We start from the raw sequence: 17,110 nt of genomic DNA, 5'->3' as shown, positions 1-17,110 counted from the left end.
GGGGGACACTTTGCAAGTAGCAGAGGATCCCCGACCCTCCCGCCATCTGGCAGAAGGAGTCCAAAGGGTGGCGTGCCAGAGTCAGGGGTGAAATCGATAGCCCAGCTCAAGTGCATCTACACCAATGCCCACAGCTTGGGCAGCAAACAGAAGGAGCTGGGAGCCATTGTGCAGCAGGACAGTTACGACTTGGTCACCATCACAGAAACATGGTGGGATGACTCTCATGACTGGAGTGCTGCAATGGATGGCTGTAAGAGAAGGGACAGGAGAGGAAGGGGAGGCGGTGGGGTAGCCCTGTATGTTAGGGAGTGTTTTGATTGCACAGAGCTGGATGATTGTGATGATAAGGTGGAATGCTTATGGGTAAGGATAAGGGGGAAGGCTAACAAGGCAGATGTCCTGGTGGGAGTCTGTCATAGACCACCCAACCAGGGTGAAGAGGCAGATGAGGCATTCTACAAGCAGCTGGCAGAAGTCTCACAATCACTAGCCCTTGTTCTCATGGGGGACTTCAACTTACCGAACATCTGCTGAAAATACAACACAGCAGAAACAGTCTAGGAGGTTCCTGGGGTGTGTGGAGGATAACGTCCTGACACAGCTGGTAAGTGAGCCCACCAGGGGAGGTGCCTCACTTGAGCTGCTGTTTACCAACAGAGAAGGACTGGTGGGAGATGTGGTGGTCAGAGTCTGGCTTGAGCTTAGCGAATGTGAAATGATAGGATTCTCAGTCCTTGGTGAAGTAAGGAGGGTGGTCAGCAAAACAACTGCCATGGGCTTCCGGAGGGCAGACTTCGATCTGTTCAGGACACTGGTTGAGAGAGTTCCTTGGGAGACAGCTCTGAAGGGCAAAAAAAAAATCAAAACCAAAACATACCATTGTACTAAAGAAGGGTGCTAACACACTGATACAAAATCTCATCTTCTCATGATTTTCCATTGCCACTGGCAACAATTGCTTTGCTGAGAAATGATGGAAGTAATCACTTAACGAGCGTGTCTCCTACTGATGCAGCTAACATAATCTTGTGATCTTTGGTGTCGATAAACTCCAAATGTGTGATGACACGCATAGAAGTCAAAACACTATTGACTTCACCACACAAATCAGAGCTACTATGGACCAACAGGTTATTCCAATCTTTATAATTTTAATAAATTTTTGCCAGGTGAAATGGAAACGGCAATGGAAATAAAAACTAAAGGGAATGCAAAACAAAACAAAACAAAACCAAAAGGACAATACAGTCTCAGATATAGTACATTTAATAAAACTGCCACTTTTTCCCCCAACAAAATTTATTTTTTGTATCAAAGTTCCTCTTGCTGAGAAGTAGAAACACATTAGCATTTCATGGCTATTTTAAGAGCATAAGAACACAGTTTTAGCAAAATGGAGCATTCTGAGTCCAGCTGAAGTTATTCACAACTTTCTCCTCATAGGAAACTGAATTTGTGCTATTTTGTACTCCTCCAGAACAGGGATTGGGGAGAAAAAAAAAAAAAACAACTCACTTTTTAATTTTTTTCACCCATAATCTTCCTCATACATTTACAGGCTTGGGGGAGAATGGCTGGAAAGCTGCACAGTGGAAAAGGACCTGGGGGTGTTGGTTGACAGTCGGCGGAACATGAGCCAGCAGTGTGCCCAGGTGGCCAAGGCCAAGAGCATCCTGGCCTGTATCAGGAATAGTGTGGCCAGCAGGACCAGGGAAGTGATTGTGCCCCTGTGCTTGGCACTGGTGAGGCTGCACCTTGAATAGCGTGCCCAGTTTTAGGCCCCTCACTACAAGAAGGACATTGAGGCACTGGAGCGTGTCCAGAGAAGGGCAACAAAGCTGGTGAAGGGGCTGGAGAACAAGTCCTACGAGGAGCAGCTGGGGTTGTTTAGCCTGGAAAAAAGGAGGCTGAGGGGAGACCTTATCACTCTCTACAACCACCTGAAAGGAGGGTGTATGTAGCAAGGTGGGTGTTGGTCTCTTCTCCCAGGCAACCAGCAATAGGACAAGAGGTAATGGCCTCATTTTACACAAGGGGAGGTTCAGGTTGGATATTAGGAAAAAATACTTCTCCAAAAGAGCGGTCAGACATTGGAATAGGCTGCCCAGGGAAGTGGCAGTCACCATTAGTGGAGGTATTCAAGAAACGTGTAGACATAACACTTGGGGATATGGTTTAGTGGGCATGGTGGTCATGAATTGACAGCTGGACTGGATGATCTTAGAGGCCTTTTCCAACCTTAACGATTCCGTGATTTAGTAAAGGACACAGTGGACAAATAAAAGCTGTTTTCTAGGCATATTATGACAATGTAAACCTGTTTCAACCACAGCTGACACCCCTAATGCTAAGTAGCATACCAGTGGAAGCAAGCAGGTGCCAAGGTTAGACCAGAGAAAGCCTTGGAGAAAGCAAGGACCAATACACAAAGGCCCCACCAGCCATGATCTGCAGGGCAGGTGGGGTGCAGACAGCCCTGCCTCAGTTGTCCACTTCACCATCTTCCAAATTCTTTCCCTCGCTGCTAGCAAGGGCTGCGCTGAACAGCAGGCTGCGTAGGCCAAAATAATGTGGTAGCAATGTTGGTTGTTTCCAATGCACATGGTATTTCAGAAGATGCTTCCTGAAGATCTGATCCAACCCACAACAGTAACCCCCCCAAGAGAGATGCAGAACAAAGAGCTGTCCCCTAGTGATTTCTCAAGTGTGAGCCTCTTCTCCATGATGGAACCTGGATAGACACCCTTTGCCAAAGGGCAGCCCTTCTCCTTGAGAAGCTTTAGTCATTTAAGTGACATACACATTTATTCCATGCAACTGTCTTACGGGTGTCACCTCAATTTGTTCTGTGACACAAACCTTGAGAAAAGTGGACTGAAAGATTGCTGTGTTCGCAGTATTTTACATCCCTATCTTTGCCTTCTGCAGAAACGTGTCTCTGTACCTTCCACGTGAAAACAGATACAAAACCTAAAAGCATTACACTTCTCCACACCAACAGTTCACTAGCTGATCCTTTGTTCTTTTCTTCCTGCAGAAGCCAGAAGGTTAATGGCAAAACAAGCTGTTTTCTTTAACAGTAAAAAGATTTTTTCCCTGCAAAAGGAATGCTCCTTCCAGAGCACTCACCTGCTAAGGCAACCTGATCTACAGCATCAAGGCAGCTCAAAGCAAAAGCCTCCTAGATTAATTATTTTTATTTTTTTAATGTGCATGTATATAGTTATTGCTATATATACTAAAAAAATAAAAATAAAATTAGGAAGACCAAGCCAAAAATCTCAAACACTTTGAAGGATTAAATCTTCAAAAACATTTAAACCAGAACAGCTTCCACTAAAATTTAATAGATCTTTCTGAAAAATCCACTCCAAGTAGTATCACTTGTTTGGACAGTCACACAACTGTCAAAGTTTGCATCTTCAGCAGCTAAACGTTCAAAACAACTTTCAAAAGATCTATTCAATAAACCAATCACACACTACGGCTTCTTTCTGTATAATTCTGATCTGATAACATTATCACAATTGATTTGTAATGTTTCAAAGACACTGTAGCTATTTGTAAGATTAAGAATAATTTAGTAAACCATAATCTATAATATCTATTCCTAAACTTAAAGACACATCACATTACTAGTATTCCAGCATAAACAGATGTGAAACATACTTTCATGCAGCTCACCCAGAGAAGAGCTGCCACAGAAAGCATAACCACAGCTAAAACAGATCTTTGCAGTACTTCAGCTATTTTAGTACTGACTTCGGTAAAATACAAAACAGTGAGATGAATAAGTAACTCCCTGCACATTGATCTGGACAGGCTGGATCAATGGGCTGCAACCAACTCTATGAGCTTCAACAAGGTCAAGTGCCGGGTCCTGCACTTGGGTCACAACAACCCCAGGCAACACTACAGGTTTGGAGAAGAGTGGCTGGAAAGCTGCCTGGCAGAAAAGGGCCTGGGGGTGTTGGTTGGCAGCCAGCTGAACATGAGCCAGCAGAGTGCCCAGGTGGCCAAGAAGGCCAATGGCATCTTGGCCTGTATCAGAAATAGTGTGGCCAGCAGGACCAGGGAAGTTATCTTACCCCTGTACTCAGCACTGGCGAGGCTGCTCTACGCAGGGGCAAGAGGAGGGTCAAGGACTGTGCCAAGTATTAAAGCTAAAGTGATAAAACGAAGAAGAGTTTTCCCTTCTGTGTTTGCCACCTCAAAGCCAAAAAAGCAAAGATAGTTCTTCCTGTATCATAAAAAAATTAAACATATAAAAAAACAGACTAGTTTTTTTTAAAAAACTTGTTTACTTAAGAGAAACCAGTTACACTGTAACTTTTATTAATAAATCAACTTTGAAAAAGACTCATTGACATAATTATAGAACTAAGGTTTCCTCCCAAACTTTACATTAAAACTCAAATATTGTTTCATCTTTAAAATGTTTGTCACAAAAAAAAAATTCTGAAGCACTGCATTGAATAAGGTGTTACAACCCACAATTCACAGGAAGTGTTGAAAAATTGTCTCCATAAATAACCTTCATGTGAAATAACATCACTGGAATGTTAACTGTGTTAAACAACATTTCAAGTTTGTTGCAGTTAACGAAGAAAAGGAAGTTAACATGTAAAAGACAGTAATACAGTAAAAAGACTAACATCTAAAACAGAACAAAGTTTAGGAAAATGCTTCTGGAAATCTCAGTGAGAACACTTGCTACTTCTTGACACTTCCCCCCAACAGTCCTCTTAAAAATGGGCCTTTAAAGCTACAGAGTAGATAACAGTTTAATCAGGCATCTACAGAAGGTAATAGTGCACCAAGAGAGAAAAGGACTGAACCATGAGTGCCGTATCTAGCTTCTATCAACTGATTTATACCCTCCAGAAAACAAAGCAGTTTTCCTCTTGATTAAAAGTAAAAACCAATTCTTTGAAGTGACAAAAATAATAATTACACTGTAAGAACAGACTAAGACAGATGAACAATTCCCGAACTAAAACAAATTTCAATGAAAGTCACAAATGTTATAATGGCAATTAATTATTCTAAATTAATAAGGCAGATTTTACACCAGTTACACTCATTTATGGCATTATAAATATTCTTCACCCTATACAGTTCTTTAAAAATCAATACCTAGTGAGAATATAGTATTGCACCAAAAGCTGAAATTAACAGGTTGAAGTTATAAAGTGCTGAAACCCCTCCAAAGTTGCGCTGCACTGTATCCATGGTTCATGTATCTTGAATACATTAAGAGTTCAGTGTGGCCACTTCATCGCAAGCTTTGAAGAAAAGACCATATGAGGTAGAATAAACTCCTTCAGGTTCTCTGCCACCCTATGGACCACTGAGCTGTGCAAATGGCTCTGTCACAGGAAAGGGCTCCAGAGCTGCCTCTGAGTTTTCCCAGTTGTGAAAGTTTTCTTTGTACCATTCAACTAGTATGAAGAGAATGTTGGTAAGTCAAGTTGACCAGAGATAACAGGGAAATTCAAATATTCCACACATATCATAAGACTAACAATATGCTAATAGTTAATTACACAAAAAATTAATATAAAATATTTTTTAAAATCTAGTTTAGATTTTATAAATACTTTATGCAAGACTTATTCTAGTATAAAAAGTAATTCATTATAGTACTTTGTGATTAACCTTTTTTTTTTTTCTTAATCAGGTAAATTCACCACTTAAAAAGCAGTCAGTTTTATCTAAAGTTACAGTGCTAAATTCATTCCCTTTAGCTTCTCATTAACTATTCTATATACCTATTCTCCCCCCTTTCCCTTCTCCCATCACTTCTAAATCAATTAGTATAAAAGGGATCAGTCCTACTTGTTTTCTTTATTCCTTCTTTCCAAGGCACTTTAGGTCTCCATCCTAAATTGTGCATTTTTTCCGAGTTCATTGGGTATCTCAGGTCATTGGTAGGTCTGAGGAAGTATAAAATGCACATGGAAAACAATCTGATTAGATTTTTTCAGTAATTAGCGATGCAGTACCTCACACTGTCTTCAAACCAACTCTAGGTATGCTTCCATTTTGAAAATTCCCATCAACATGAACAGATTATATTGCCTTCAAAAAATACAAAGCAGTTGAGTGCAGCTACAACACCACAATTCAGTCTGTACAGTCAGCTACTTGGAATGGACTAGAATAAACATGAATTAATATCTTATTGGCACAAAAATGAACACAAAACTCAAATCACTGCCAAAGCAATTGTGCAAATCAGTGTATTTGCAGCTCTTCAGACAGTCACTACGCAAACCAGTGTTTTCCAACATCAGCATTCACATTTTTCACATATTTCAGATTTGAAATACATAGACTTCCAAAGCATCGTCATTACAGCGTCTCATTAGCTACACAAATTCAATGATTCTGATATGTAGAATCCCAGGCTGCAAGATTCAACACAGAAAGAAATTCCCTACAGTCAAGCAGAGCACAAATTTTCACTTCCACAGTCTGGCAGTCAGGCAGTCCAGTTCAGCATTCCAGCAGTCCTGGCACTCCCATACTCAATAGTTAAGATACACGTGCAGATAGAAACCAGCTACTTATCACCATTATTGAAACATGCTAATCTCAAGCACAAGCAGAACTAATTTTTCCATGGCAAGCAACCCCCATGACCTTTAAGTCGCTCATTATAGAATTAAATAATCATTAGGTAGGTATCTTAAGAATCTTTTATAAGGCCTCAGTATTCTTTGAAACGTATTCCTATGTGGTTAGTTTTCCCAAGCCCATTCATGTTTAAACATTAGCAGTCAGGGCCCAATACACATGAAGAAACATCTCAATCTGAATTACAGAGACCTACTGAACACTCACATCATGTGAGCCAAAGGCAATTTGTTCAAAGTTCTGCAATACACTCAGATAGGATTCTGAAGAAGACTTCCTTTTAAAAACAAATATTAGCACATTTAAAGACACTTCAGTTGCCATGATAACAATCCAAATGTGAACAGAAAGTGAAAATTCTAAAGGTCATAAAAACACTTAACTGCTATCAGCAGATATGTCATTTCTAATCACTCTGGAGAAAGAAAGTGATATCTAAAGTAAGCAGAGACTCATTGTTGCTGCAGAAAAGAAATGGAGATAAAAGAACAGAGCCAAACCAAGCCTGAAATTAAGGACGGAAGCACAGAGCAGGAGTGCATTTATAAAGCTATTTTCCATTTTTGCCACCGCCCTCACTTCGGCACCTCACAGTTCTACATCTACTTCTGCGATAGCAGTTTCAGCTTAAAGTAGGAATCCCAAATGAACCACACTCTGCCTGTGGAGAGCAGATCCCACCTATAAAGCGCGTCTAGATCTGAACTAGTCACATTAATGTCAAAATACTAATGCTAAATGAGAGATGATGGAATTCATCCCACTCAAGTGATGTTGAATACAAAGTACTGAATAAACTACCTAAGCAACCCTTAAGAAAAGATTAAGCTCCTGTGTAAAACCTGTCCTTTACCCAGAGGAGACTTCAGTAGTAGGAAGTGTGAAGAAAGTTTGAAGACAGACAGATTAGCACTACACATTCCCCCTTCAAGACATATACTCTGACCTAAAAATCCAAATACAAATGGAAGTCCTGTTTTTCTACCAAGTCTTCTGTACAGATCCTAGATGTCTCCTCCTGCAGAGGAGAAACTCTTTCACAAAAAAAATACTTGGCAAAACTACTATTACCTTCAGAATAAAGCAATCCTGCATATGCTTCACTATTTTCTTACCTGTCTTTGACATAATCCATCCAGTGCTCCATTTCAGATTCTGAACTGGTCTTTTTTATCTGTCAAGACAAAAAACAAAAATCACCTTTCCCCATCTTATATTGTGTTACCATACATTTAAAAATAGATATTTTGTCAAGATTTAAGTCTGGAAAAAAAAAAAAAAAACCCAAAAAACACCACACAGACAAACAGAAATGGTCTTTTGTTTGAGTTTTCAAACTACTGAAATTCTCCTTTATCCAAGCACTGCCTAACCACACATAATCAAATTGTTAGATATTAACAGTGCCACATTCTCAGACCAAAACTGAAGCACACAGCATGAAAAAAACCTACCAAATAGCATTTAATCATTATGCCATTTATGTCCCAGTGAGGATAACTGATAGAGCAGTGCAACACACAATAGCCTGTACTGCAAACTTACACTGTACAGCTGCCACAGAAAAGGTAACACACTTCTGCTAAAATTATCTTCTAAGACCCACCACAAGCCTAAGCTCTCTCTTTTGTAGCTACAGAAGGTTTATAGTAAAATTGTTCGTATGTGCAATGACTGGTAAAGAAAAGTAACATAACTCTTTACTCACTAAATGGATTAACTCCTTAGCAAGCTGGGCAATGGACATCTCAAAGTTAGTTCCAATGTTATAAATTTCACCTGGCTTCCCCTCCTTCAGGACAGTAAGGAATGCTTCTACTACATCAGTTGCATAAAGGAAATTCCTTCTTTGAAGTCCAGAACCATGAATACAGCTTAAAATCACGAAAAGGCAAGAAATTTTTGTTAATCCTTAAATAAAAGCATTCAATTTATTAGTCTGTGTTTTAAGCAGTTTTGCTGTTAGCAGTTACCTGAAGGTACCTTAAGTAAACAACATGCAAATAATCCTTTCATTTTTTAAAGAAATCCTATTATTAAAATAGGCAATTCATAACTTAGTTATGAAATTATCTTTTTGCAAACTATACCATGTATTTATAACTGCAATTACAGTTTTATAGCACAAATCACACACAAAAAAGCAAGTTACATACCATTTTCTGTTGTGTTGCAACAAAGATATAAACTTCGGAATAACCTAAGGAAATGAACAAAGAAAACATTACTCTGCTATTTTAGAAGCTGTTATTCTGCAAAGAACATGGGGCTTCACCAGCAAGTATCATTAAGTATTTTAATAAGACCCTTTAAAAACTTTTACGTTCTCTTAAGTCTAATCAAAGAATGCATCAAGCCTAGAAACTGCAAGAAATCTTTTATCCTGGTATAAGCAGAGCAACTTTTACACCCTATTGTCTTTTCTGAAGTTCACAGGAAATCAAGGTATTTGTGTGAAGCTGTTTCTTTGTTTGGTTTTGGTTTGTTGGGGGTTTTTTTTTGGGGGGAGGGGGGTGTTAAGACGAAATAACTCTATTGTGTTGTAAAGCTTGTCTCTCTGCTCAACCATTACAAATCAGCAGTTACAAATGTAACATTTCTACAAAAGAAAAGGGTTCCATTACACTTTGCACACAGGAGTCACTAGAGTCCAACTAGGGATGACTATTGCAAACAGTTTAGAGCATGGTTAAACATCCAGCAAGTTCCAGTAAATCTATAGCCAAAAAGTAAGAGTCATTAAAATAGTTACATTTGGAAGGGAACCGAGAGAATTTCAGGTAAGTAAACGTGGATTAAGTGATGGCCACTAGCTTGCAGCATGAACATCTACAAAGTTATGTTCAGCAACAGGCTTAGATCCATTCATAATGTCCTAGAAACTCCAGGACAGCTGGTCCTGCTATTAAAGTTTTTAAACTGAAGCCACTAGAAAACTATTCCAATTCTTTTATTTTCATTAACTTGCTACTCTAAACATAGGAACAGACATACGAGGTAAAACTAAAGATGCATCTGGCCTAGTACTGTGGTTTTAGCAGTAACTAAAACTCCATACTTGAGGAAGAATATATATACATATAGATATATAAGCTGAAAGCAACGAAGTAGTGATACATTCCCTGAATATAATTCCAACATCATGCAACCTGCAGCCAGGCATTTCATAGAATCATAGAATGGTTTGGATCGGAAGGGACCTTAAAGATCATCCAGTTCCAACCCCCCTGCCATCAGCAGGGACACCTTCCACTAGATCAGGTTGCTCAAAGCCTCATCCAGACTGGCCTTGAACACTTCCAGGGAGGGGCCATCCACAACTTCCTTGGGCAACCTGTGCCAGTGTCTGACCACCCTCACAGTGAAGAACTTCTTCCTAATATCTAATCTAAACCTACCCTCTTTCAGTTTAAACCCGTTTCCCCCTGTTCTGTCACTAACTGCCCTTATTTCCCCAACTACAGATCAGTGAAACACACATTTTAAAAAACATTGCTTATCCATCTGCAATAGAGTAGGGAAAACATAAGTGTATTTTCAATAAAAAAAAAACAAAAACAAAACAAACAAACCACAAAAACAAAAAACCCCAAACAAAACACAACACCCCCCCTCCCCCACAAAAAGCAATTAAAATTAACAAATATCTTACTAGAACTGCAAAATATAGCTGCATTTCACACAAGCTCTGAGCTCCAAACAGTGCATATGATTATCACTATCACTCCATCAGTGTATTTCCATCCACTGGCACAGCAGATCTTGGTATGGCCTACACAGGCAACTCCCTCTCACGAATAACCATGTTAAATAGTCACCCTGCAAGGTACGTACGGACACGTGCAAAGAGCAAGTAGCTTTGTGCTGCTTCTCACCATATATCTGATTGCTATAGCTTCATCTTACTTATTTTCTGTACAGGTTGGAACATCTCTTTCCATACCAAACATACTGACATAGTGCTCTCTCACAGTTTACTTTGAAATGTTTACCTTCTGTATTAAACATTCCTAATTACAGCACATGACATGTGCATTAATGTAATTTGTGGGGGAAGCCTACCAGACATAGGGCAGTTAAAGATCCTTTGACAACTAAAAAAAAAATAAATTACAAAGCAAAGTCATTGTAGTAAAATTCACATGAATAACTAGAAATCTCTTATGCTTTACTGACAACCAAAAAACACGTGTTCCTTGTGTTTATGGTAAGACATGTTAGTGTGAGATCAAAATACAGTCACAGGTAAGCGTGGACAAATAATACTTGCAAGACATTTTTCCAGAGACAGTCCATTCTTATGAGAAAAAAGTAACATCACTGTAACCCTGAATTATGGTATATGGAAGCTCAGAGTAAAGCTTAGGTTTAACTTACTTTTTCTGGATACTGGTGTGGTCCATAAACATTACTGCTCCGTGTGATGACAACTGGGAACTGAAGAGCATTAAACATGCATGTGTTTACATAAGGAAATACATATCAGTAAAAATCTGTAGGTGTCTTGCCAATCAATAAATAATAAACTGACACACCCACAGGGCTTATTCAAAAGTCTCTAAGCCCTTACTAACATTAATGAATTAAGCCATCTACACCTCTGTCAAACAGGGAAGTGCCTCCAGCCTCCTCAGTCTGTTAGAAGCACCACAACTGACACACGTTTGTCACCTCGCAGTCTTGCTGTGGAACCACCACAGGACGTTACGTACGTGTATCTGGCTGACTGAAGACTGGCTTCCTACTTCTTATTCCAAGAAAATGTCTCACAGCCATTGACATCTTATTCAAGGCAACTTTATGTCAAAAACAACTTTGCAGAAGGACATGTCAAGGGCAAAAGACTAAAGTACTGAAACATCTAAATATTTTTGCTTAAACAAATCTGAGCAATAGGGGTTTTTTTTTCTTTTTTTCTTTCAATAAGCCTAGTCTTAGCACAATTTGAATTTTGCATATTCTACTTCTGTATAAACATATTTCCTTCAAGTTTGTCTTTCTAAATTGCTAGTGTTCTCTTTGACCATTTTATCAAAGAACATTTTTAGATGTTAAGTTCACATTTTTAAAAAAAAATTAAAACATTTCACCTCTCCCCACTGTCTTGCAATGTGTCCCCACCAATAATTGGCAGACATCCTTCAACACATCCAAACTACAACAGTAGCCATCAGGAAAGAGGTGGCACCATGTGGACTAGTACTGATTTTATTTTTTTTAAGATACTTTTATATACATAATACAGACACTTAAGTATGGGCTTCAGAGTTTTTGAAGCTTGCAGCAACTTACTTGGTACCTTTCCCAGTAAGACTGAACAAAACACTCTGCAGCTGCTTTAGAGGAGGCATAGGGATTTGTTGGACGTTTTGGCGAGGATTCATCAAATTCCTAAAATGAAAAGAAAAAATTGCATGTCTTTTGCCCAGATAAGTCTTAAATCACAAAAGCTGCAGTTACAACTGAAATAAAAATCCCTAAATATCCAAGCACACCAGCCTGACAAAGTCACCCTTCCACTTGCAGCAGAAGACCAATAACAAGACAGTCTATTTATCAAACACAGGAGGTGGCCAGAACACCAGCAGTAATATTTTTATACTTCTAGCAGAGTACCTCACAGCAGCAGATCCTTAGATTTTTATCTTGTAAAATAATCACTGTTGCCACAGGGAGGTTCAAACCTTTTCAGGGTCATATGGCCTCAGAGCACCATTGCACCACTGTTAGCAAATCGACCTTTCAGTTCTGAATAAGAGGGGTCCATTCTCCCTTTCTTATAAACTTTATTTCTAAAAGAAAAGTAGAATTTTCAACCCAAAGCCCTCCAAAGCAAGTCTTCAACAATTCTGACTTGTTCCAGAACAGGTAGCTTCATGGCTACTCTGCCACTTTATTTACTTCATCCTTGGAGAGAAAAAAAAAAAAAAAATTACAAAAATTAACCAAAGGAAGAAGGGATTCTACCTTGCCTGAGGTGCAATTCATAACAACCACCTTAACATGTGATTATAAGACTCACTGCTCTTCTGACCTTTGCCTCAGAAATTTGACCCTGATTTACTTTTTGACCTCCTCTCAATGAAAAAACCTCTTCAAGAACTTCTACTATGATTCACAAAGAGACCAAAAACCAGACTAAATGGAAGTGCTCTTTCCAAGGCCCAGAGGCAGAAGTTGTTCACTTGAACTTATCTCAGCCAAATCACTGATCTACATGCAGGAAAACAGCATCCTTGGGTTTTCATCATAAAAGTCTACAGATTAACGCTGTGTTGAAGGAATTGATAAAGACATCACAACAATAAGAAAGTGCACATGACTTCTGAAATACATTAATATTTTCATGGACTATGGCACAAGACTCCTTGGCTGTTATTTACAATTTTAGAAAGACAAGCATGCATAATTTCTCTTTTTAGTGAGCTAAATTACATTTCCTGAATTAAGGTCAGGCATAACTTGCCAAGAATCAGAAAGATTTCCATAGAACAACAAGAAATATCTGCATATTTCTTCCAGTACTACAGGAACTGTTTCCTGTTTGAATTGTCAGTACCTACAGTTCTGTTAGTATTTTAGCTAGAGTATAAAATTAGCTCTCTGCCTGTCAAGTTTATAGTCAAGGCAGAGCAGAAAAAAAGTTTTTTAAAAAGGAAAGAAAAAAGAACATACTGTGCGCATTACTGGTGTCTCATGAATGCTCCAAGGCAAAATTTGTATAATACATTCCTTTGATACTATCTCTGAGGAGCATTCAGATGTCATCAATGACCCCATCTCACTGCTTTAGGCGATATGTGTTCAATGTAAAACATGCTACAAAAAACATTTCAGGACAATTTTGATTCTTAGCTTTCTAGAAACAACCAGTGCTTGTCTACAAGTTCCAGTATTGTCAGAAATAGCTCAGAAGTCACACACTTACAGAGGCCAAGGAAAGTTAAGACTCATTAAAAGCAAGCAAAGCTAGAAAAATGCTCACACACTTTCAAACTCACCTCATCAGTGCTGCCTCCGTACACTTCATCTGTACTAACATAGACAAACTTCTCCACGTTGGCTTCATGCGCAGCAGCAACCAGCACATTAGTGCCATAAACGTTCACATAGGTGAATTCCAGGGCATGCCAAAATGAAAGATCTACATTAAAAAAAAAAAATTTAAAAATCAGACAATTCTGATGAAATTGAGGCAAGACATGGCTTCCTATCAAACCACAGTATCAGAGGCTGCAATATGGACTGGCATATTATCACTAGTTCTTTGCCAGATACCAAGGTCATTATTAAATGAAGACACTTTCTACACTTACTCGAAGACAAAATCCTTGCCATCAACAAAAGGCTGGAAGCAGGAGCAAAAGTCTGTTGGCTATGAACAGTTCCATCTGAAATAGCATTATGTAACTTTATTTAAGTGGCAGCATAACCACTTCCCCTCTCCACCTCGAAGACAAAATCCTTGCCATCAACAAAAGGTTGGAAGCAGGAGCAAAAGTCTGTTGGCTATGGACAGTTCCATCTGAAATAGCATTATCTAACTTAAATATTTAAGTGGTAGCATAACCGCTTCCCCTCTGCACTAGGAAGGGTCAAGCTCAGCAAGAAAAGTATAACTCAAAACCAGTTGTAAGATGCAGTAATATATACTTATTACTGTTAATTTACTAGCACCTGTTTTAATTCTTAGAACTGTCCCACTGACCTAATGACTTTGTGCATATCAAATCTGACAATTCTGAGAAGTATTTTCCCAGAGAATTCTTCCAGGATTTCTTCCCATGATGAAAGGAGTGTGGTAGGGATAGTTCTCATTAGCAGTGTTACTGAGGAGTGGTAATCTGAAACAGGGAGGATTCTGAAGGGAGCTGTGCCTCATGCTTCAGCTTCCACGCTCTGTTTTTTCCTGAAAGGCTGGAGCCAGTCAAGTAAAAACTTAAGACTATGTACAAACTCTTTGTCCATTGTCTTCATGACTCCACCAGTACATTGTCAGTTACATGTGTGTCTAGATGGAATTTAAGTGTAATGAAAACAAACAAACAAACCCAAAAACAGGCATTACCATTTATGTGCAATGAAAATAGGCAAGTCAGATGAAGCACTTTTTAACTTCAGGTTGTGAAACCCTTCAAGTCAGAGAGGTGAATCATGTAGTTTGTAGAGACAAGCTCTATCCTTGTTTTAAGTGAAAGGAAAAGACAAAAAAAATCCATATATATTTCAAACAAATATATTCATGGAAAATACCAAAACATGAAACAATGCTCACCTACATGTGTTTGGGCTGCAAAATGAAGGACTATATCTATTTTCTCAGTTTCAAAGAGCTGTTTTATAAAATCAGGTTCACAAATATCTCCCTAAACAGGAAAAAAAAATTAACAAGTTATTTTTGATAGAAAATAGTAAGTTTTCTTTTGTACCAAGGGTCACATAACAAGCCGTTAAAAAGGAAGTATAGGATACAAATAGCACTACAAACTGAGTTTTGGGCAATTTATCAATGGTCTCAAATAAGACCAGATATAAATTTCACACATTTTTGAGCAACTGCCTCAATTAAACTTATATCAGGATTTATATTATTATTTAACATTCAAAACAGCATCGCCCCCAAAATATACACAACAGAAGTATCGTGTGTAGCTTGAATGCTGAGGCTGAAACAACAAGCTCCCACAGCAAGGAAGAGAGTTGCTGGCATCTGGCTAACGGATAGTGACACCTCGTGGCATTATAAAAGCCAAAATGGATTTCCACTTCTGTCAAAATAGATGGTTGGGTGGCTTGCAAGGATTTTGGTTCTTATAGTTTGCTCTGGTAATTTATCTTTTTTCAAACTGATATATTTAGAAAAGAGTCAAGGATCAAAGCACAAGCCATTCTTTAGTTTGACATAAAAGCAACAGCAGCTTCTAAAGGAAAATACAAGCTGAGAAAAAGCTTTTGATATTTATCTGTTGGCTCAACTTAAACAAGATAGAACCTGAGAAGAGGTGTCCTGGGGGGGAAGACTTTTGTATTTTTCGTAAGAAGTTAATTAACTAAAAATAGTTCAAATGCACCTATTTTTTAAGAAGTTCTCAAGCAACAATTCGGAACAACAGCCTCAAAAGGTAGTGAACATCAGAAATGGGAGAAAGATAAACTGATTTTCCTATTTCTCATTGCTGAACAGAACCGAAACACTCCAGTAAAGACTTCAGGCTCACATATTATTTTTGGTCACAATTATTGATTTTTTTTTTTAATTTAAATTCAAACTCAATGCATCTGTGCTGAGCAACAACAGAAACTGTGATAAAACTGTATCTTTTATACAGCCCTATAAGCAGATTTCTCTGCCTTCCAAAACAGGCTTCTATTCTACAGCAGCACCACAGCATTTATCCTTCCTGCTCTCTCCTAAAGCCAGTAACAGTGTTACAGTTCTAATCCTAGGGCTTGTCCATCACACAGTATTTTTTTCTAGTGCCTTTTTTTTTTTTCTCCTATCAGTGTAAACTGCTTGGCTGCACACCAGCTGCATATCAGGCTCTGATCAACCTTCCTAAAAAAAAAAAAAAGAAATAAAACAAACAAAAAAAACCACAAAACCACCAAACAAAACCTGAAAAATCTGAATTAATTATAGTGGTGTAAGTTTTGTGAGAACATATTTCTATTCTAGTTCAGAAGCAGCATAGCTACAGCATTCCTTGTTACTGTCCCCCTGCTTCACATAAGGATCTGGCTGTTTACAGGATGCCTTCTAGAACTCTGTGCTATCCCCAGCAATTAAATGTTAATATATATATGCAGGTAACAAGGCTTTTCTACAGCATTTACATCACGTACTGGAAACATTAGGAAAAATAACCAAAAACCCAGTGTGGACATGTTGAAACTGCATACATTTGCTTAGTACACCTCCCCTTTCCCCTCATGCAACTTCTACCCCAGCAGCTCAGAGACAGTCACTTACTGAAATAAAGAGGTAGGTTTGCAAAAATGTAAACAGCCAGGGAGGTCACCAAACAGGTGAGGACAAATTCAGTTCCCTGCCTTGCCTTAACCCAAGAGATACGTTTAACTTACATCTACTACCCCTGATAAAGCTGCCCCAAAGTTGCTATTTCAGAAAATTAAGCTATATGCATTTCTCTGATGTCCTGCAACCTCAGGCAGCCCAGCCAGAAAGACAGAGACCCCCTGCATCAGTGCTGACTTTCATAGAGGGGAAGAACCTCAGCATACAAACCCAGCAGTCAGAATGTTTATCTGAACAATATATCAAAATACTTCTCCTGTCTGAAGATAAAACTGTGGAAACAATAAACTAATTTAATTGGAAAAATTTTAAAATGAAAAGGCATACTTTGAATGTTCCCATGAGGCCCTGTTCCAAAACAACTATGAACTACACAACATCAACAGCGGCAAAAGCAAGAATGTAGCCTGACGTCTAGTGCCAACAGAACAA

General features: G+C 38.7%; 1 protein-coding gene across 1 annotated transcript in view; it reads right to left on the bottom strand.

The window, feature by feature from the left end:
* Positions 1-5,104: 5,104 nt before the first annotated feature.
* Positions 5,105-17,110, bottom strand: part of TGDS (TDP-glucose 4,6-dehydratase) — a gene marked incomplete at its 5' end in the record, with an annotated part of 13,522 nt that continues 1,516 nt past the window's right edge. Inside the window, 9 exons of the mRNA XM_010174268.1 lie at positions 5,105-5,444; positions 5,842-5,939; positions 7,758-7,816; positions 8,351-8,516; positions 8,799-8,842; positions 11,020-11,079; positions 11,935-12,033; positions 13,644-13,786; positions 14,918-15,008. Of these exons, the coding sequence (XP_010172570.1) occupies positions 5,344-5,444; positions 5,842-5,939; positions 7,758-7,816; positions 8,351-8,516; positions 8,799-8,842; positions 11,020-11,079; positions 11,935-12,033; positions 13,644-13,786; positions 14,918-15,008 (861 nt within the window). The remainder of the gene's footprint in view (positions 5,445-5,841; positions 5,940-7,757; positions 7,817-8,350; positions 8,517-8,798; positions 8,843-11,019; positions 11,080-11,934; positions 12,034-13,643; positions 13,787-14,917; positions 15,009-17,110) is intronic.

Source organism: Antrostomus carolinensis, unplaced genomic scaffold, assembly GCF_000700745.2.
Source record: "Antrostomus carolinensis isolate BGI_N321 unplaced genomic scaffold, ASM70074v2 scaffold18160, whole genome shotgun sequence".
Taxonomy (NCBI): Eukaryota; Metazoa; Chordata; class Aves; order Caprimulgiformes; family Caprimulgidae; genus Antrostomus; species Antrostomus carolinensis.
Note: the sequence above shows the minus strand (reverse complement) of the source record. Positions and strands in the feature narration are given on the sequence as shown.